Consider the following 22,661-nt stretch of genomic DNA (forward strand, 5'->3'; position numbering starts at 1 on the left):
TTGAGATGAGAGAAATAATGTTTCATTTGTTGGCAGTGCCCACTCTTAAGGTTATCTCTTCAGTCACTTTCTATTTTTGAGACATTTATATTTCATCTTTTCTACCCCAAGCTGCTGCAGAATTGCAGAAAAATAAGTATGTCTTTAGATCAGAAAGCAAGATACCTGTTCAGTTACTCCTGGAAACAGATGCACCATGGTTTGGGGTTAGAGCCTGTAGTCTCTTTGCCCCAACAGTTTTATAAGTTAATATTCTTTTTTTATTATTCTCAGATGGATGATTGCATCCTTGCAGATACAGTAGGAATTTGCAATCTTTGAAATCTTCTAACAAATTTGCAGTATTTAATATTACATGTTTTATAAAATTCAACAGATAATGAGATTGTATCTAGCTGTTCAGAAAAGCTTTTGTTACTGTTAATTTTACCTTCCTGATTTACTACAGGTGATAACATCTAAGTGTTCAAGTGTATCTTAGGAGTGGTGGAATAATTCATAACAGTATATTAGCTGAGAGTGTTTCTGAACCTCCTGAATAGAACTCCTGCTCAGTCTTGGCTTGGCCTCGTAAATGAGGATAGTTTTAGGAAGGAAAAATTAGCAAGAACCGAAATAAAAACTGATTTTTGAGAGCATTACCAAGGGGATAGGTAACCCATGAGACACGGAGGGTTTTGCAGTAGCAGCAGGGTCTGTGTGAACAGCAGAAAGCAGTCACTGTGGAGAGAATTGATGACACTTGCTCCTCAGGTGTCTGTGTTGGAGGCCATGTGGTGAGTTTTTGCTGTAGGACCTGAAAGCTGCAAACAACACTCATGAGCAGACATGACAGGCTTGTCCATGTCACAGAGCTGTCTGCTAACCCTGTGAAAAGTCAGGGCACAGCTGAAGGTGAGGCAGGTGGGATGTATTGGTAGGGGTGATACTGAACTAAATCTCCTTGGCCTCCCTGTTTGTGTCTCATGCATAGCTACAGCTTTGCTCCTGCTCTGGAGATCTCTCTGCCTCTTTAAAAGCCTTTCTAATTGGGAAGCTTAGGAGATGGGTGTTCTTGTTTGGAAATGGTCACAATGAACATTCATCCTCCTCAGTTTATTTCTGAGTCGTGCCTGTAGCTAAGCTGTGGGAATGAATTGAATGTGCCATCCAAGCTTGTCTGTTCTCAGGGCTCATTTCCACACTGTATTGCCCTCATGGAAACTGTTTTTTTGTTTTCTGCTTAGCTCTCTTTCCTCCTACTTGTACTTCTCTGGTGTTGGCCTCTTCAGTTTTCCTCTGTAGACAGCCTTGTTCATATTACAACAGCAGATTTTTTAGGGTTTTTTTCCTTTCTATGGTAACATCTCTGCCATTCCTCCTGTGTTTTTCTGCCTTGTCAATTCTTCATCTTTTTTGTCTAGCCTTGCCCATAGTGTCCTGCAACCCTGAAATACACCTCTTGCTGCTTGTGTCTCTGCAGTTTCAATATTGCAGATCCATTCCTCAAACAAAGTGAAATTATTTTAGGATACAGGGTGAGTGAAAAATCTTAGGAGCAGGCAGCTCCTCTGTCAGGGCTGTGTCCTGTAGCTGGCTTATGAGCTGGGTGCTGCATGTGGATGCACATGGACTGCTGGAGATTTAGGGGCTCCCTGGGACCTTCCTTTGTGGCTCAATCAATGCTGTTCAACAGTGAAGGGATGGTACCCATGGGCATTGTCCTTACCCATCTCTGAGCCATGCCTGGAAACCATCCTACACTGTGCTTTGGCTCAGGGTAGGAACTTTACTTCACAGTTAATAACTTTGTTTATTGGTCTCTGGTTTATTTTTGTTTGTCCAGCCTTGATGGATTTTAGTAATTTGTTGTTATTGAGAACTGTGGCACAAAAAGCAGTATTTTCAGTCTTGTTGGGATCCAGTGTTCAGTTAGTTCAGATCTCCTAGTTCAGAAGTTAGGAGCTGAAGGTGCTGATTGTTTGTAAAATGAGTTTAGACCCAGGTTATAAATGTAAGTGTGGAATTAAGTACATTATCTGCAGAACCAGAGGTTGTCTCAGCTACTTTAGGGAAGATGTTCAGTTTGCACCACTAACACCTGTCAGCAATACAGGATCAAAACTATATTCATGTTTCTCAATCCTTCTGCTGAGGATTTGTCATGTTGGGACATCATTTATTGGAGTGTTGGTTCAAACCAGTGGTAGATCCTTTGACATTTCTCCCAGAAATATTGAGAGTACTATGGAGGAAGTCTTAGAGATTAATAACACCAAGACCCTTGGCATGTAGTGGGGGCAGTTTCAAGAGGACAAGGGAGGTGTGATGAGACTGAAACCCAAAGAACAAGAAATAATGAAACCATTTGCCCTGCAGTGTGAAGTTTTCACCAAGAAAATACAGTTTGTAGGAGGAGGCTATTGAGTGGTTGTAGTAAAAGTGTGCACTTGGAACAGCTGCACATTGGGATTTAGTTTCAGTTCATATAAAACAAACTTCTGGTTTTTCCCCCCAGCCACATAAATCTTGATTACCTAGTGGATCTTTTTCCTTCCCAATCACTAGGACCAGGAAGATCCCTGATTTTTCCAGTAGTCAGTCTCTTGGCAGTGACTGATGTATTTCATCTGAGGTGGTGAGCTACTTCAGCTGTGAAGTTTTCAGAGTGTTGATGTACATGGTTGCCACACTACCCTTAGGTGGAAAAAAGCCAAATCCACATTCCTCTCTAGTTGGTTATTCTTGATTTGGAAGTAATAAATGGACTAGATCATTGGGAGCAACTCTGCAACTGAAATTATAGTAACTGGAGCAGGAAAGATGGAATAATCCCAGGAGCTGCCAGAGCTATAAGCCACCTGCTTCTCTGTATATATCACATTTATCCTGTGGAATCAGGCTGGTAAATTGACTGAGCACTGGAACAGGTTGCCCAGAGGGGTTGTGGAGTTTCCATCCTAGGGGATACTGAAAAGCCATCTGGACATAGTGCTGGGCAGCTGGCTTGAGGTGGCTCTGCTCAAGCAGGGAAGTTGGACGAGATGACCTCCAGAGGTCCCTTCCAACCTCTGCAATTCAGAAAAATGTATCCTAAGTTGTGAGCTTGTTTATCTAGGGTGAAATGCTAGTGCTGATCCTTTTCCTCCTTCTTGCTCTCCAACCAATATGCCCTTAAATGAAAGCCCCTGTTCTGCCATGGCTCAGGGACTTCTCAGGTACAGCTTTGCAGGTCTTTATGGTCTAAAAATCATTGTGGAGGAGAAGCTTTTGTGGCTTCTAGCTGGAGAACCCTTTAGGCTGAATGGCATTTCCCTGCTCTCTCACTGATCTGGAAGTGAAGGAAATCTGCCACAGCTTTAGTAGAAAGTACTGCACAGTTAGGAGAAAATTGACTGCCCCCTATGTTGCTTTGCTGACTTCTGGTTCATAAATTGTAATGCTTTTCATTAAAAAAAGAAGAGAAGGGGGGAAAAAAAAGTGTCAGGTCTCTGTGGGTCCCAGATCATTAGCAGGACCAATTCCTTTTTCACTGCAGAGATCAGAGGCTACAGTCTTGCATAGCCAGTCCTTCAGCTGCTGACATACTGAGCAAACAATGCAGAAACAGAAGGGCTGGTGTGTGGCTGCCTGAATTGCTGTGCCTGGATTTTTGTTGTGATAGAAAATTCTTCCCTTGCTTTGGAGCCCATGGCTTAACACAGGGCCAGCAATTAAACAAATGACAGAAATTAATTCAGTCTCTTGCAGGTTTGGGTCAGAATTGTCTCATCAGCTCCAGTACTCAGAATGTTATTTCCCTTAACTTGGGGCTTGCAGTGGAAAAGATTTTTTTGGTTGCTTCCAAGAGGTTAATAACAAGATATGAAACTTTCACCTTTGAGGGAGGGCTGGTCATAATTTGAAATTGTTTACATCTGATGATGTGTGCTCTGGTGCTGCTGTGAAAAGGAGTTTGATGTGACTCAGTCCAGTCCCACAGACCTAGCCCACCACCACTGCTAACGTGATGTGCAACCCTACTGGAGGTGCCAGCAGGTACATTTGAGAGCCAAGTGGATTGAACAAGCTGAAATGACTTCTTAGTCATGGCTATGGTTGAATCACAACCTTGTGTGTTCTCAGTAAACGCTGTAATTCTGTGAATAAAGAGAAAAACCCAATTTATGGACAGCTGGAAGACTGTGCTTCATCAGATGCTGCCTACAAGCATGCCATTTAACCCTTTGTTGCTTTAACCTTTCATCCCCTGCAGAATTGGGGTCTATGGGGTTGTTAAAATTTGTATGTATTTGTATGTAATAAAATTTGTATTAATGCTCTGTAATATTACCCAGCATGAGGCATTCTCAGTTCTTTCTTTCCCTCTCTAGGGTGGATACATGCTGTTTATACTCCAGTAGATTCTCTGGTGTTTGGTGGAAATATCCTGCATAGCTTTAATGTTCCCATGCAGCTTCGCATCTATGAAATTGAGGACAGAACAAGGGTAAGGATACTTGATTCTCTTTTTAACTGAACAATTCTTTGCAACTGGGATCTGTCACAGTCCCTCCTATTCCCTTCTGACAAACAAGAACTGACGGGATCTCTGTGTCAGAGTTGTTGAAACGAGGTAAATGTGAAGTAATGAGACTTTCAAATGTTGGCTATTTTTAGTGGGATTTACTCATCTGTTTCTCCCTGCTTCCTGCAGATGTGTCCCCTCTGTGTCTTTTGTCTGCCTGTTAAAACTTTCATAAACTCCTTCCCTTTTGCACAAAAGCATAGCATGCTTTACAGACCTCTGTACCAGTGGTTCTGGTAACCACCTCCTTATCACCTCTCTGGGCACTCCTGGAATGGACACCTGAGCCTGGAGAGCTCATGGGACTAGTATGGTTCTGTCCACAGCTGAATTGACAAAGCTGCATAGAGCTTGCACAGGAACCACGAGTGGGTTTCCTTCCACGGTGACTTGATATTATGCAAGAACTTCTTGAAACAAAGAATCTAGGAGGCGATGTTAATCTGAACATTTTAATGTTTATCCAGGTGTAGCATATCCCTGGTGGAAAGAGTATTGCATCTTGGAGGGGCTTAGTCTGTGGCCTCGTTGTTGGGAGTGAACATTTTACTCTTGATTAATAAACAGGACCCCTAATCAGCATTCACTTTAAGGATTCATAAAGCAGCAGAACCTGATGGAAACACCACTGGTTTAGTAGGCTTGTAAATAAACTGTAAAAGGCAATTGTCATGTTTTGATACAAAGATGGACCACTGGTATGTACAAATTCAGATAGGGACTTGGGACTGGCTGTTTTGGAGGCGTTGCACTGAGGCACTGCTTGCAGACCACTGGTGCAGCTGCCAAAGGTGCTGCTCATGGAATGGACTGGCAAAATGGGAGGAAGCTGCAATTTTTATTATCTGAAAAGTCTTATAATGGCACATCTTGGGCATCAGTGTGGTTCACTGTTGTTGACCTTCTCAAGAGAGCACAGTTCTGGCTCCAAGTGGGCTTTTCCCCATGTTGCTTTCTTGCAAGTGAGAGTGCACAGACAGACCTGAAGCAAACATGTGTTGCTTCAAAATATATCTGACTCAGTGAGAGGAAAGGTGTCCTCCCCCCAGGGACCTCTCCTCCTTCACAGAAGTACAAGGCCTGGTAATCTTCACATTGCTGCTAGGCAGAGGAAGGTCTTCTGAGTAACTATAAATAAGAAGCAGAAATATTTACTGGATATAGGTGCTGCAGGTTCTCAAGGCAAGGGTATGTTGTTGCCTGGCAGGATGATAGGACAGGCAGCTTGCATGGAGAATGGAGAAGTAAGGACCAGGAGGGAGGATCAGTGCTAGAATTAAGTTATTTCCATTGGTGTCTGTGGGGAATATGGGAAGGAAACACTTTGATGAAGCAGTAGAAGGGCTGACATTTCATTCCCATGGGATTTGAGCAGCCCAAGGTCACACACCTTGGGTTGTAACTTCTCAGGAGTGCTCCATGTTAGGCCCTTCTCCTTGGGAAGCTGAGTGCCTTTTTGCTTTTATACCAGAAGGCAGATTACCCCACAACAGTTGAGTATTTTGGTAACTTTTAGGAACTTAGCATCCTGTTCACTGAAATGCCTTTGAAAACTCAGTAGCACCTTGATGCTATGGGGAGGTTCTGGGAGCTGGATATTTGCCTCTTTGAAAATGTTCTGGTGGAGTTTTTGGGGAAGGAATATTGCATCCAGAAATATGCACTTTAAAAAAGACTAATGAATGCCATCAGCCCAGAATTTCCACGTGGAATTGTTCCAGTGCTTGTATGTTGCCATGCACAGGCTGTACCTGTGCTCACAGGCAGGTGTTTAATAACAAATCTGGGTGAACAGTTGAAGAATAGCAAGTATTTCTAGAGAGAAGCAAAATATGAGCTGTGCAATTAAGGCTTAGGGAAGTTTGATATGAAAGGCAGGCAAATCAATGCTTGTTACTTAGAAGTAATACCACACACATCCAGCCTAAAAATATCCAGCAGGAATCTTGAAGAGGTGAATGTTTTCAAACTGGGATTCTAGTGTGTCCTACTTCATTTGCTTTGCCAATTAAATTTTGTACTTTCTTTTCAAATAATTCTATTCAGAGCTGGTTAGTACAGAGGCTCAGTACAGTTTGTAGTTCACACAAATTTACCAGTGTGAACATAACTGCAAATGAGTTTCTCATCAGTATTGATTTTCCATTGTGTGCAGCACAGAAGTAAATTACATGATGTGATTGACGAAGTAATTTGCCACACTCAAATCAAAGTGTGGGACAGGTGTGCTTCCCTTCTCCTTTTTGCACAGAGCAATTTTATGGAGGTTTCATTGTGGTTAAACTTGCTGTATAATGCTTAATCATCTTTGCTGATAATCAAAGTCATTTTTATGTTAGGTGTAGTTATTGTCTTAGCAGCTAAGACAAGCATAAATACATGGTTAGAAACAGTAATGCTGATTTACAGCCTGATAAAATTGCCTAGTTTATATACTTGTCATGCTTATTCTAGCTTAATTTCTCATATCCCTGGGAGACTTTTTAAGAGGCTTATAGCCATTTAAAAATAGTTTTAAGGAGTCATAAAAAACATGTCTATTGTTAGAAACAGCTCCTAATGTGCGATTAAGGTAAACAAATATTCTCCAGCCTTATAGTTTGTAGAGACTCTCATTTTGCAGTCTGGCTTTCCTAGAGGCCAATTAACAGCTAAGTCAAATAGGCCAAGCTGTTTAGCTCTCTGCTAGACCAGCTTGAGTAACTGCAGAGCTGGCTGCCATGCAGAGATTCATCCTCTTGGCACAGGGGTGTTACAGCCCTGGATTACTAAAGAGGAAGAATGTGTCAAACTTACACTCAACTCATCTCAATTTCACTGTGTTCAAATATTTGAACGTGGCTGGAGACAAATAGATGTGTAAGGTGGTCACTCACAGATGTGGTTGCTACTGCTTTTGTGTTCTGGAATGTAAGACAGCATTTTAAAGTGGCTAGATTAATTATTTTGTATATAATCATAATTTTTGTGTCAATGTTGTGATTAGATTGATTAAACACAAGAAGAGTTTGGAATGATCTTAATGTCCACTCTGAAAGAGACTACTACTTTCTTAAGGAAAATGTGTACTTGCTTGCTTAGGGTTTTTATTTTGGTTTTAGAGGGTCATAGAAATCTCTAAAATAATTTCACTTTGAACTGAAGAAATGGATCATATTCCAGAGAGGTTTTTTTCTCACTGTACAGGAATAATTAAAAAATTTATTCAGTGGATTGTAAATTATTAATCACAGAAGTTAGAGCTGGAAATGCCTATTAGATGATCTGGTGTATTTCCCTCCTGGTGGGGGATTTAGTCCTCTGGCAGTGTCTGTATCAGATATTACACTTTAAGCTGATCACAGAACACATTTAATTTCTTTTTTCTTTTATTCCTTCCCCCCTTCCCATTCATTTGATCATAAGTGTACAATGGAAAAAAATATAGACATGTCCATAATGCAGTTCACATCTATTATCATTAATAAATGTCCAGGATATCATCAGGAACCTACTACTCTACTCCATAAGGCAAAGTTTAATTTTTTTTTTGTTTTAAAAAGCAGTGTTAGACTTGCTTTACTGGCAAAAAGCACTGCAGGTCTTTGCAGAGGATCTCTTGCCACATGTGATAGCTCTGACTTCTGAAGGTCTGTAAAGTTAGAGTCTTCTTGGGCAAACAGTGAATTCCAGAGGCATGGAGGGATTTGCTGTGGGTTGGAACATAGATAGAGAGGCAATTAGGAACTCAAATTGAATATTAAAGATTGATATACATAATGGGAGCACTGCATGCATTACTGCCTTGTCTTTCACATTGAATTAACATTGGTAACAACTAAATTTGGTGAAGCTCAGAATCTGTCAACAAATGTTGAGCAATGATGTCTTTAATATTCCCAGGCATGTGGCTGAAAACCTTTTGAAGGCTGAGGGGTGGAAGGCGGCTTCCTGTTTGTAAGTCAATTCTTTGCAAATTTTGTTTCCTGCAGTGCTCTCTTGGAAAAATTTGAGTTCCTTTATTAGCATACATTTTAGCATGGCTAATTTCCCCTGTGTTCCATGCTAGTGATAAGTGACTCCATCTCTTCTCTATAACAAATAACTAAACCAAAGGAAAAATACTCTCTAAAGCAAAAAAAGGCCCTGGGGTAAATATCACATTTAGGGGGATGTTGTTTGGGTTTTGCTTTTTTTATTTTATTTTTTTCTCTTCTATTTTTTGGTGTGAGTGCTTTGTAACAGACAGCACAGGGAAACATTTGAAGAGGGGCAGCATGGCTGGATGTGTGAGCCAGAGCAGCAGGTGGTTCAGATTTGCCAGCTACCTTTGTGTTGTATTTAAGGGACCTTCACTTTTCAGAATTGCCACGGAGTATTTAAATCCTGTGATACATTTAGTGGGACAACACAGTTTGTTTTCCTGTCCTTCCATTTGCCTTTTACTGCTAAAAAAAATGTGTTTTCTGTGCCCTGGGAACAGAGGGAAGTTCTTTGAGTGCACATCTTGGGGGCAGTTTTCAAAAATGGGCATTCTAGGCAGTGATGTGCTCAAGGTCTGTATCCACACACAGATGTTTTGACAGTGCCTGCTTTGCAGAGCTGAATCTGAGTTTCAGGTGTTGGATGAGTGCTTCTATTTAGGCTTAGCAGTTTTTTGGGCAAGCTGGGGTGGGATGGTGTTCTGGTTTTTTAAAAAGAGCTTTCTAAGATAATGTTCCTTCCTGGTGCAGTCCAACTTTTCATTAAAGGTGGGTGCACACCTCTTAGCTTGGAGAGCAGTTAGTATGTATAGAATATTTTTAAGCAGTTCCTATAATCCCAGTGCAGTGCATGCATGCAAGCCTGCAAAATGCACATTTCTGTGCCACCAGGAGAAAGAAGTGTGCAGTGTAAGTACAAGTGCATGCAAGATGCATGGCATCCATTTTTAACAAATCACCACAAATACACACATGTTCTTGCATTTTAGGAGCTTCCCACATTCTTCTTTGGTACAGTAACCTCCCATAGATATAAAACTGTGTTGCAAAGGAAGGAAACCCACTTTGTTTTCTTTTGAATCTGAAATAATCTCACAAATACATGGTGTTGGAGAATAAGCTTTTTGTGTGAGAACAACAGGTCTGAGATGGAAGAAAAAGCATGCAGCTTGACAGGATCTTTTGTCAAAATCCTGCTTTTCTATTCTGTTTGTGAAAAAAGCTAACTTGCTACCAAAATATTCGGTGTAAAACCTGTAAAGGATTTTTACTTGTAATGTGTAGCTTACAAGGATCAAGAATTGTGTGATCATTTGTTTAATCAAATTGTTGTGAAGACCGTAATTGAAAAAGATGTATTTTCTGCTTAACTCATTTTAGGTAATGCTGCCATTTTGATAATAATCATGTGACAGTGTTTAGGAAATAAATAAATAAACAAAAATAAAGCCAAACCTGCCTTCATTTAATTTGAATTTTAGCAACTAACATCTGTATGTGACCACCCTATATTTATACAGGAGGTAAAGAATACTGTAGGGGCCATCCATCAGTTTCATGATTTTACAAGAAAACAAACCCTTTCCTCTCCCACCACCCCAAGAGGATACAAATTAGTGAACCAAGAAATGATGCTATCATGGCAGGCAGGCAGGCAGGCTCCTCATTTGGTATGCTGAAGGCATCCATCTCACTCTGCTCCCACCCTCCCTCCCCTCCCCCTCCTGCATACTGTTTGTGCTCTTGATAACATGATGAGAATGATGACTGGCCCTTGTGCTGCAAACTTCTCCTCCTTCCCCCTGGACTGACAGTCTCAATCCTGCTTCCAGGTCCACGCCAAATTCCGGTATCCTTTCTACTATGAGATGTGCTGGTATGTCCTGGAGAGATACGTGTCCTGTGTGACCCAGCGCTGCCACCTCAGCAAAGAGTACCAGAAAGAATCAATGTTAATTGGTGAGTGAATCCTCTGAGTGCATATTCAGAACTGATGCTACCACCTTAGGCTTCCTGCTGCTTTGGTTGCTGCAAAGCAGGGTAGGAATTGAATTGGAGAACTACAGAAATTATATTTCTTTTAGGGTGGGGGAAGGTTTTGTCTCCTAAGCATTTCCACCAAGTACCAACCCACTTGAAATTTTATTTATTGAGCATTCCCTTAGCAAGGGGAGGCCAGAAGAATAAGTTTTGGATGTGTTTGTTCCTTGGTTTCAGTAATGTTTGTGTTGAAGTGATCTGCCAAACAGCTGAGGATTTACTGCTGTGTTTGGCACTGTACCTTAGTAGCCAGAAATGTGTGTTGCAAATGTGCTCTGGTGGGATGGATATTTAGTCCTTTTATAGAGTGTCTCTTCTACAGAATGTGTTCTGGTCACTAAACCTGGCTTCTTTTTCTTCTCTTCCCTTTAATCCCTGCTTCAGTTCTCTCTGGTGACTGACTTTTAGCTCTGCAGAATAACAAAACCAAAGAACACCTACACAAATCCACATGATCTATAACCTAAGTGCAGGGAGGTCAAAGAAACCTTTACAACAATAGCTGAAAATGGACCATAGCAGAGATGGATAGATGTGCCTGGAGTGGGAAGGCATTACCTTGGCACTGATGTGAGCTTTTACATCAATGTGTGACAAGTCCAGTTGCCTTGTTGAACTGTTCTCTTTTTTCCTTCCTTTAAAGGAACAAGATGGTGGCCCATGTTGCCTTCCTGCTTTTAAGCACAGAGTGTCTGAAAGTGTCACAAACACCAGATAAATCTTAATGTGGGAAGTGTGGAGGGAAACTTAAGTATTTCTGTGCCTTCTGCTTCCTGAGGTGTCACTTAGAGTGAACCTGATATGGTTGGAGCTGCCCTGGGTTCTGGACAGAGGAGGGAAGTTACCACCTGCTAATATATTTCTTAGTAGAAGGGATTTAAGAAGTTATGGGCAGATGTGGCTCTCCAATGGGTTTTGCTGACCAAGAATAACTTGAGGGATTTATAGTCAGTGTATAGTCAGTGCAGATAGGCAAAGGAATTTTCTTGGAATCCTCAGGAATTTGGGTGCTTTAAGTTTCATGTCTCCTACCTCTGTGAGACCCTGATCAGAGGTGTTGGTTAAGCACAAACTCTGAGTGGGAAAATTTTTCTTTTTTATAACATCATGCTAGAAGAAAGGATGAATTAGCCCCTTGGATCAGCTCTTCAAAAAGCAGTGGCAAAAAGTGATAACTGCATTCTTTGGAAAATAAGGAACAACCTCCTGTTTTCTAAAGCACTGGTGTGGAAAGAGGCTCATCCTGCAGGCTGGCTGGGGGTGCCAGGTCACTGAGGTGTAATTCCAGAACAAATTAGATGTGGTTCAGGATATTGAGATGGGACCTTTCCCAGCTAAATCACCAGTGTGGGTTCTGGGCCCACCTCAGTAATTACTGATAATGCCAAGTTGAGGTTGGTGCTTAGAGTGTCTGGCTGGGTAGATCTTGAGCTGTTGTTACTGTCTTGAGTGTATCAGTACTTCCAGCTTACCAAAGTGGTATCTTCTGGCAGCATGTAGTTCATCCACCTGTCTGCTATCTCTTGACTTCAGAGTGTTAGCATGCTGATAAAATCTCTGACACTGACATCCAGGGCTTTTCTCTCCAGAGGAGACAGGTGTATATTTTTTTGATCAGAAACTTGCTTTTTATATTTTGGCAGAATCTTAACCTTAAAATAATTATTTGTCTGGGGTTTGGGGTTCAAAAGCCCAGATCTACAATATCTGCTGGATCTTTTGCTTTGGCATTTGTCAGATTCAAAAGAGGAAAGGTACATTATTTACTTTCACAAAGCTGCACTACTTTGTTCTGCATGAGTAATACTGTTTCAAATACTTGCTTCTCTTTGCTTTTAACTTGTCTCAGTGTCCAGCCTCTTCACTCCAGTAAATCTCTGTGAACTGTAATCCTTGAATTACACTTGTTTATTCTGTGGTGTCTATATCTTAATACCATTCACCTGCTGTGCAACAGGAGATCCAAATTAGGTCAGTGTTCCAAACCCCCACCACCTTGTTTTTAAGCTTTTCTTTGGAACAGTTAGGTCCTTAAATTGTCTCTTCCTTAGAGACTTCTTGATCTGTTAGCAATTTCTTGATTTCCCATGACTGAGTATCCCTTGACGAAGAATTACTCATTATTCTCCTCAGAGAGTGGTGAAACAAAGTACTTAAGTACTGAGCAAACCCCTCAGTAGATTTAATTGTCTCCTGTCCTTGGCTTAAGAAAAAATTCTTCAGATCCTTGTATTTATTTGCAGAAATTTCTCTTGAATGATGTTTCTCCTATTAAAAAAAAAAATCATCTCCTTGGCATAATTTGTTCTAAATCTCTACTATCTGCCTTTGCTTTTGAGTGCTAGAACTTGCTATTTTTCACCCTCGTGTCTTTCATGCTTTCTGAAGTCATGGTCTTACTGGATCAGTTGAGGGGACACCCACCAGAGAGTGCAGGATGCTGCCCCTGGTCTCTGGGATTCCTGAGGTGATAGTGGTCAGATTGGCAGAGATCCTGTTCTCCTGGGGGGGAAAAAAAGAAAAGGTTATTGGGGTGATAGAGAACATAAAACTTGGCTCACCAGCAATTGTGTTTTAAGGAAACCTTTAGAGTTCTCATTACTTAATATTTATTTGCTTTGATATGAAGATTGCTGCATTCTGAGTGACTCTTGCAAGGCACTGCCTACTCATGAAAATGTTATTTCTGGGATCCTGTGGGGATACCCCTGTCCTGATACTTGTATGCTGAGTGTAGCAACTTGTTCCTTGTAGTTCTGTTTACTAAATGTCTTGCCTCACACAGGACAAAAAACCCCACCAAAATACCTCAGTGTAGGCGAGGCAAAAACCTGAAGACTTCCCACTCCCTAAATAAAAATGTCTGTGCTTCTAAATGAGCTGGAAGCTGATGGCTGTGGCTTCCTTTCCCATTCTTCAGGCCCAGAATGAGTTTTCAGGCAGTTACCTCCTAGTTAGTGTGTGATGCTGTTCTTTTTCAGATCTCTTCTGCAGAAGGGCAAACACTCAGGGGAATGAGGACATGACAGCAATCACAGGCTGCTCTAAAAGCATGCAAGCTCTCTTTCTCTCTTTTTTTTTTCTTTTCCTTGTCCCTCTCAACTGTGACATTTGTCCTGCCAGCTGAAATCAGAGAAGGATCCTATTTAGGTTTCCTGCTGGATTTCAACCTGCCCTGTTTGGGGATGGCTGTGGCTTCATTATTTTTACACTTATCATGAATGAGTCTGTACTGGATGTTTTCAACCACAATTGACCTTGAGTGAGATATGGATCTTGAGAGGGAGCTGACAAAGAGTAATTGGGAGAAGATACAGGGCTATCAGAAATGTGCTTTCTCTGTAGCCTGCAGCTTTCAAGATTCCTGTTGCTAAAATTTTAACAGGATGGCTTTAACTGTATGTTAAGCCTGATGGATGAAGAAAATATGCCCTCTGGCATGGGGAAGGAGCTATGTCTTTTCCTTTTTTTTTCCCCTCTCTCTTCTCAGGGGATAAAATAGATTTACTTATGATAGACAGGAACTAGACTATATGGAGTGATTTGTGTGGTGTGCTCCATGCAGTGATACATTTCCAGTGTGCTCAGGTTTTTTTTTTTTCTCTGCTAATGAAAATGTCATTGCTGTCTTCAGCAGACCAAGAGCAACTGCTGCTCCCAAGTCACAGCATCAGGGCTTTGGCAAAGTAGATCCTACACACTGGACTATCTAAAGCATTTAGAGATTTCATAATTATACCTCACCCTTCTCCCTATCTTTTAAAGTTCTGTAGTACAGCAAGTTTCTTTTCAGCAAGCAAAGAAACTGTGTATAATTATCCTTCTTGTACAAGTGAATAACTGTACTGTGGGGAAAGTTAAGTGATTTGCCTGGAACCACAGGGAAGTGAACTGCTGTAGGAACAAAGGTATCTCTGGCTCTCAGTCCTGTGGTCAAGCCTGTGCAGCTTCTCCTCTTCACTGAGTTATATCACTGGCTGGGTTGTATAACCTGGTTTTATTTGCTTTGGGGTGCAGAGGGGTGAAGATCTTTTTTTGCACTTGGTCATATCAGAGCCCAGACTGGAGAGAACCACACTGCAACTGGAGTTCTAACCCAGCACTGGCTTGTGCATTGACTCAGAAGAAGAAACTACAGGGCACTTAGCAGGAGCTATTTTCCATGGAGAGGTTTTATAAACCAAAAATCTCCCAAGTCAGTGGAACACTGCTTAAAATGCATTTCTTAAAGTAAATGCAGACTTTGCTTGTGTAGGGTCTCAGCTTGCAGCAGTCATTCTCAGACATTGTTTTCATATATAAACATATATGAAAAAGTAAAATAAAAGTCAAAATTGTGGCACATTGTATTACAACAAAATACTTGAAAACACAACACTGAACCTTCCTCACCTTTGAGCTACCCTTCCATTATTGATTCCCTTGGCTTTTTTTTTTTTTTAATTAGCAGCAAGTAGCAGTTAGTGTCCTTTGAAAGCAGTCTACTCTTAATCTGATGGTGCAGCAGCACTCTAATCCCTTAGTGCTCCAGAACAGACTGATACACTTCAGGTTATTAGCAAGCCCTGACCCAAAGGTACAGTTAGGCAGAGCATCAGGGAGCTGGCAGAGAACAGCCCACATAATTTATTTGTGTAGATTTATACCAGTTTCTATTAATGCCACTGTACTGGTAGCACAGGGATGAGTATCTGATTTCACCTGCTGTTTTCTCACTGGCATCTTCTCCCATCTGGACTGGGCTTTTGTGCTGCAGTCAACTGTGGAACAGCTCCCCAAGGCTTAGGGAAAGGGCTCCAGATGTGGATCCAAAAGCCTGGATTCTGGTTCCTGGTTTTGCCCTAGATTTGGCACGTGACAATGAGCAAACCAGGCTTTCCCCCCAGCATCTGTTTCCTCTGCTGTAAAATGGGAGAATGACATAAGCTGATTACAGAGCCCTTTGAGGTGGGTAAGTGTGCTGGCTACTATGGACAAAGGGAAAAAAAAAGTGCTAAGTAAAAGTTGGATAACCTAATGATTTTTAAATGGTCTGGTTAAGATGTTTTCTAATCCTGTGTATTTTTCTGAGAAGCATGGGGGTGGATTGGCACAGGCCAGGAAGGAGAAGCTGCTTTGGAGTGGTGCTTGCCACCACCTCAGCACACAGAATAAGCTTTGCTGTGCTTGTTCATGGGGAAGCTTTTTTTGGAGAGTTATAGGGAGGAAGTTACCCTGCACTGTGGATGCAGCTGGATTTGGAAGGGACATTTTCTGTGACCACCATCTTTTCACAGGCATTTCAAGATAAATGTGCCTTTCAGAAGTAACTTCATAGACATTAGAGAAAAACAATGCAAACATGACTGAAGGAGTGGGCTGGACAGAGATGCTTGGTTTTGGCAGACACTGCAGCAGCAGCACACTTGCCCTGGGAAGCTTGAAGTGGCCAACTTGTATCTCTGGGACAGAAACACACTGAGGTGCACCTGGCCTCAGAACTTTTATTTAAAATTGCAGAGCTAAGCAGCTGTGCTGGCTGCCCTCAGCCAGCTGCTCTGCCATTACCTGTTGAGTCTGTTACCCAGCTGACAAGTCAGGAATATTTTGTGGGACAATGGCATAGAGGATGCAAGAGGCAAGGATGCAAGATGCAATCCTTATTCCCTGTAATAAGGATGAATTTGCTTGCTTGAAGCTGGGCTGCAGCATTTACTTCAAATTTCCCTGTTAAACAACTGGCTGCTGAGATTTTTCTTTAATGTCCATTTAATCCTTCCTTAAGCATGATTCATGTTATCCTAATCCAGAGCTACTGCATTGCAAAGCACGAAAGCTGTGAAAGGAACTTTTCATTAATTGTTCACTCACTTTTTCTGTCTGACTTCTCTTTCCTTGGCAGAGTGGTTTTGTTTGCAGCTTGATCTCATACCCATTTCAGTCACTATTAAAATTCACATTGACTTAACTGGGTGTTGCCAGTGTTAACTGTATTTTCCACAGACATTCCTGCTGTTGCCAGCCTGCATCTGATGTTGTTCACTTGGTAAAGGAAATTTTGTCCAATAAACAACTTTTGGCCACTGGTCTCCTACCTTGCTTTTACAGATTGCACAGAATTGGGTAACATTTGGGATTTTTAGAGGAAAACCAAGTATAAAATAAAGATTTAATAATTCTTTTGCCTTGAAGTTTTCCTGAGAAGTACTTGCAGTGTGTCAAGAATGATATTGAAAAATAGCATCATGTAATTCTGTGACAGCCCTTGCATTTCTTGGTGTGTTTAGGCTCCTTGTCATTAAAATAAGCACAATTGTAATCCTCTCTCTCAGAAGAGCAACGAGTGTTTGTGTGGTAACAAGTGGTGATTCTTGTTTTCCCAACAGTTGCTTACAAAGAGGAAGAATATTGAGGAGTTGATTTTGTGCTGTGTGGAGTTCCTGAAAGGATGATGATGTACAGCCTTTTAACGTGCTTTCTGCCATCATGTCCCCCCTCCTTTTTCTCTGCTAACTCTTAAAACTGTAAGGCTGCTGAATCTGGTCTCTTTCGGATTTGTGGGAGAATTAATTGTGTGTGACTTAAGAGCTCTGCCTACTCTTAATTGAAGGCATAGAGGACTGAAGCTTTGAAGAAAGCATAATTTCCCTTAAATGTTTCCCAGTCATTTGAATTGAGTAGATGTTAATGAAAACCAGCATTAAAACAAACAAAAACACACACACACACACACAAAATTAAAAAGTAGCAGAATAGAGCCCATTCCTGTCACATACTTACTAGGCATTATCCAGTGCCCCTTCAAAATAGGCAGTACCTTGCCCCAGGGGTAGAGAAGTCTTTAAGCTACAAATTATATCAGGTAAAAAATCAGCAATTTTTTTCTGTTTAACTTTCAGATGCAAAAAGAAAACGCAGCACAGACAGCTACTCATCAGATTCGTGGTTAGACATGGATGAAGAATCTTGTGATGCCCATATCCAGGAGGAGAAGGATGACAGCTTGGATAAGAACTCCAAATCCTTGGTGGATGGCTCCTCCTCACCTAACAGCACACACTCAGAAGGGAAGGAGGGTGTGGGAAGAAAACAAAAAGCCACAGTAATGAGATACCTTAAAAGAACTTTGTCTAATGAGTCAGATGACAGTGTAAAATCAACGACCCCCACGGACTATCCCAAAACACCAACGGGGTCTCCAGCTACAGAAGTGTCAACCAAATGGACTCACCTCACAGAATTTGAACTGAAAGGTTTAAAAGCTCTGGTGGAAAAGCTTGAATCTCTCCCAGAGAACAAGAAGTGTGTTCCAGAAGGCATTGAAGATCCACAGGCTCTCCTGGAGGACATGAAGGTTGGTGTGATATCTTGCTAATCCACACAAACTGTATTCTGTGGGCATGGAAGATGGCAGGAGATCAGAAAGCAAAGTTCTGTAGCAGAGGGATGGCAGCTTCTGTGGAGTGACCAGCTCATACCAGTCTGCCACACCACAGAGAGGAAAATTAGGCCTTTACACAAAAGCCATGTCTGCTCTGGGGAGCTGGCTGTTCACAGTCTGATTTAACTGATGCAGTCCTTTCTCTGTGTGGCAGCAGTGGCCAAAAGTTTAGATCCTCTTGTATTTCAGCACTTGTTATGTCCCGTGTGTAAATATTACACCTCAAGAAGTCTGTTTATATGTATAGCCTTAATCTGCCCTTTTTGCTCTAGAGTGTGTCTGATTAACTGACTCCTACAAAATGTAAATATTGAATTGTAGCTCAGAAGATACATTGTTAATGCTTTCAGTTCTTTTTTTTTTTTTCTTTCACCTTTTAAATTTTATTTTCCTCCATTGCCCTCTATAGGTTGTTTATTATTCTCCACTGCTACCATACATTATTTTTGGAGAGGGTGTAAGGAGTGAATGCTCCCTAGTTACAGAACTTCTCTTTAGGTTTTTTTTAATATACTGGAAGTGGGACCCCATCTCAGCTCCTGCTTGGTCTTTCTGCTCCTAGTTTCAGCCCTGCCTCTGATCCATGACTACTTAGTAACCTTTTTGTGTCTTGTTTTCACATTGTATAAAACGGGCACATAAATGTTTGGGGTTTTTTTGGTTTTTTTAGCAACCCTGAGAGCAGCATCGCCTCTTGTAATTTTGCTGGGACTTGTCCAATGAGGCTGAGGCTCTCAGTCCCTTCACAGGTCCAGTACCATGGCAGTTTGGTCCAGTTTGAAACAGTGAGTGTTGGTTCATGGTCCTGTGCTGGTTCTGTGCACATGATAGTTTTTCAGCTGTGTGTGTTCCACACACAAGAGCTGTGTAAGCCACAGTCCAAGAGGAAAACTACATGTTTATAGGGTAAGAGGAGCCTGTACCTTTTTACTGCAAGCAGTGTAACAGATGCTTAGAAAAGGCTTCCAAGCCAGTTAAAGAAGGCTGAACATATGCAGTGTACAGTGGAACCATATTCCACAGTCCTGGAGCCTGGAAGTGAGACACACAGTGCTCATTTTGGTAAATCTCAAGAGAAAATCAACCACTTCCATATACAAAGTTTGGAAATGCACTGGCTTGCTATGCACTCCTTCATCTTCTAATCAGAAATCAAAATGAAGCTGCAAGACCAGGGGTTGAGTTTATGGTGAAGGAGTAGGAATGGTAACATTGGATGCACAGACTTAAGTTTCTTAAGTTTCACTTAAAAATGAAGTCCCCTTTCTTGAAATCCCAGGCAGGGGTGCCACACAGAATCAGTGGTGCAGATGTTCAGAATATGATCATGCAAACTCCAGTGCACTGTGAGACATCTTACCAGAACATAGCAAGATGCCATATGTGAGTGTGGTTTAAAGCTCCATGTAGGAGTATATATTTTCTTATTCCTCTCCAGAGCAGTGGATTCACCAACCACAGAGATGGAGAACTGCAAATGGACATTTAAGAGAAAGGCCAAAGCCATGCCCTTTTTGGTGCTATTGTGCTGTAATTGGTATTAAGTGGGCATCTGCCAGTTTTTGTGCATCTTGCAGTCTTGGTGTTCCATCTCCTTTGGTAACTCTCTGGTTCTAAGCATTTCTTCTTGCCAACACACCCTGGAACCATCAGGATATGGCCCAACATCTGGATATTTATGGTTCCCTGCTGGTTAAAGAGCCCACGACCACATCTAAACACCATGCATGGTGCAGAATTGTTTTCTCTGGAATCACCTCTATGTCTGGCAAGCCTGGGACTGATTAGTCAGAGCAAAACCTTTTTAAAATGATGCTAACTTGAACATTTTCTTGAACAGTTTCTAAAGAACTGTACATAGTGACCAAGGAAGAAACACAGTCCAGTTTTCCTGAATGGTATTTGTGTCCTGGACCACTAAAGCATATTCCCTCTTACTCTGCTATTAGTTTTCCAGCTTGTACAGAAAATTATAAAGGGATTTTGCTGATAGCATTAGCAATACAGCAAGCAGAAGCCTGGCACCTTTACCTTGCCCTGATGAGGATCCTGAGCACCAGGCATCTGTGTGACTGAATGGAGGCAGAAATCCTGCAGGAGGAGCTGTGCAGACCCTACATGTTGTGGCTGAATTCCATTATATTCACAGGGCTTATTTCATGGGCAAGTTGACTTTTGGGCATGTGGTGTATTAATAATATATCCTATAAAAAGTAGCCTTTTAGTGCACCCATTTGAGAGTTTATTTTAACAAATGGGTAGCAAGAACATGCTCTGACAGCAAGTCTGAAAGCTCTTGCTCTGCCTGGAAAGTCTTAAACAAGTTTCTTCCTGAAGAAAATAAATCCATGTTTATTTTAGCAATTTTATTTCTTAGTGAAATACATTCAAGCACCTTTCTGTGTGACATTCAAGCCTGTGCTTTGGTCAGGTAATTAATGTCTTCAGAAACCAGGATATGAGTAGTTAAAGTGGAGAAAGGAAACCATTTTTCCTCAGCCATGGGAAGTTTCACAGAACAAATCAGGGTAACTTGCAGAAAATCCATGCTTTCCCATCTGAGCAAGAATACAGTAAAGGATGGGTGACTGGACTGGATTACTGCTCTTAGTGGTAAATACAACCACAGCTATACACAGCTATTTAATGTCAAGTAGGTGATACTCTTTGAAGTAAAGTAATTTATTTTCCTTATGAGAAGGGAGACTGAAAACTAAACTAAGGCTGTGTAAATTCCTCACACGTCATCTCAGCTCCTAACTAACTGCCACTGTCTGGTGGGGACACAGCAATCCAGAAGTGCCAAGCTAATGCCTCTGCAGATTGAGAACCCATTTATCACTGTGATGGATGGAGCACAGCAGCAGAGGGAAGGCTGATTTACAGAGCAGAACACTGCCTCACGTAGGGAGTGGGGCAGTTCTTCCCTCTCCTCAGGCAAGGAATTAAATTCTTGTTGGCTGCAGCTCTGCTGGATGGGCTTTGTATGGCCCATGACCCCTGTTCACCACCAAAGGAGCTTCTCAGCAGCCTCCAAGCAGTGATTCCTGACTGCAGCCTTCCCTTTGGAGCAGATGGCATCTGCACAATCAGCTGAGGAGTTGGAGCTCTCTCTGTATCCAAATGGCTGTGGCTGAGCTCTGTCAGCTCTGTGTGCAGCAAATGTGAGGGGATTGTTGTATGGTATTGTTTGATTGTTGTATGGGCTGTTCAGCCTGGAGAAGAGAAGGCTCAGGGGAGACCTCATCACTCTCTACAACTCCCTGAAAGGAGGTTGGAACCAGGGGGGGGTTGGGCTCTTTTGCCAGGCAACTCTCAGCAAGGCAAGAGGGCAGGGTCTCAAGTTGTGCCAGGGGAAGTTCAGATTGGATATTAGAAAGAATTTCTTTCCGGAGAGGGTGATCAGACATTGGAATGGGCTGCCCAGGGAAGTAGTGGATTCTCTGTGTCTGGAGATATTTCAAAAGAGCCTGGATGTGGCACTGAGTGCCATGGGCTGGGAACTGCAGCAGTAGTGGATCAAGGTTGGACTTGGTGATCTCTGAGGTCCCTTTCAACCCAGCCCATTCTATGATTCTTTGATTCTATGGGTAACCATACCCTCCATGAGAGTGCTCAGCTGACCCACGTTGCAGCAGGACAGAAGTTTGGCATTGTAGCTGTTGGCAGGGTGGGCATCCAGAAGACACAGAGCTGCTGGCCCCAGATCCTTGCTGTTGGTGTTGCTGTTGGAGGCACAGGCAGCATGCAGTCATACCTTTTTTTCCATCTCTGCATGCCCTGAAATGAAATATGAAACAGTGCAACAACTCCTGCTCCCAATTTAAAAATTAAGTAGCTGTTAGGAAAGTACCTACACTGGGGAGGAAGAGAAGGAGGGGAAAAAAACCCACTGAGAAGCATTTTTACTTAGATGATGGCCTTGGGGATTGGAAGAGTTTCATTGTGTGGCTTCTTCACTTTATATTCAGCTGCCAGATAGAATGTTGGGCTGGTAAAGAGACAATTGGGATGAACTTAGATGTGAAGAAGAGAATAGAGAGGTAACCATCCTGCTCCTTGATGTAGTTTGCATCCCACATCACAGGACAGATAAAGTTGAGCAGACCTTTGATTGTGATTGTCTGCAGCCCACATGAAGCACTCTGCCAGTGATACTTGTGTGTGTGAGCAGCCTCTGACTGCAGCACACAACATTTCTGTTGTCTCACCAGCAGGATGGTAATGCCATGGGGAATAGGATTGGGAGATCTGCCTCAGAGTAATGCCACAGAGCTTCCCCACTTCAAAGCAAAAATGCTGCCTGTCCTCAGAAGAGACTGTGGAAGAAGTCCATTAGGGCAGAAGAAACTCAGTTTGAAGAAAAGAGTTTGTCCAATATCCACAACTCTTTGGCAGCAGCAGAAGATTCTTGTGCAAGACAGATGATATCTACTGAAATATGTTCTTTCTTTTTCTTGCCAAGAAATCTTACCCCTTCCCATTCTGATGACAGGAAAAAAACCTCCCTGCACTGAATGCATTTCAGGGGAGTCATTCCTTGCTGTGCTTTTGAAATTAATGGCTAAGCTGAATTCTTACATGCTTAATCAGTTTCTTTCCTTCATACCTGCTGTTGTCACCACAGCCTTCAAGTGTAATGAATCAGGCAGCCTTGTGCTGGATGAGCATCATGGTGTTTGTCTAAGTGGAG

At 42.0% G+C, this 22,661-nt stretch overlaps 1 protein-coding gene across 2 annotated transcripts in view; it reads left to right on the forward strand.

The window, feature by feature from the left end:
- KDM2B (lysine demethylase 2B) overlaps positions 1-22,661 on the forward strand; it is a 110,558-nt gene that overhangs the window by 47,560 nt on the left and 40,337 nt on the right. For both annotated transcript variants that reach the window (XM_030460442.1, XM_030460443.1), the window contains 3 exons: positions 4,353-4,468; positions 10,341-10,467; positions 17,427-17,881. In XM_030460442.1, the coding sequence (XP_030316302.1) occupies positions 4,353-4,468; positions 10,341-10,467; positions 17,427-17,881 (698 nt within the window). The remainder of the gene's footprint in view (positions 1-4,352; positions 4,469-10,340; positions 10,468-17,426; positions 17,882-22,661) is intronic.

The sequence above is a fragment of the Calypte anna genome, chromosome 15, assembly GCF_003957555.1.
Source record: "Calypte anna isolate BGI_N300 chromosome 15, bCalAnn1_v1.p, whole genome shotgun sequence".
NCBI classification, from domain to species: Eukaryota; Metazoa; Chordata; class Aves; order Apodiformes; family Trochilidae; genus Calypte; species Calypte anna.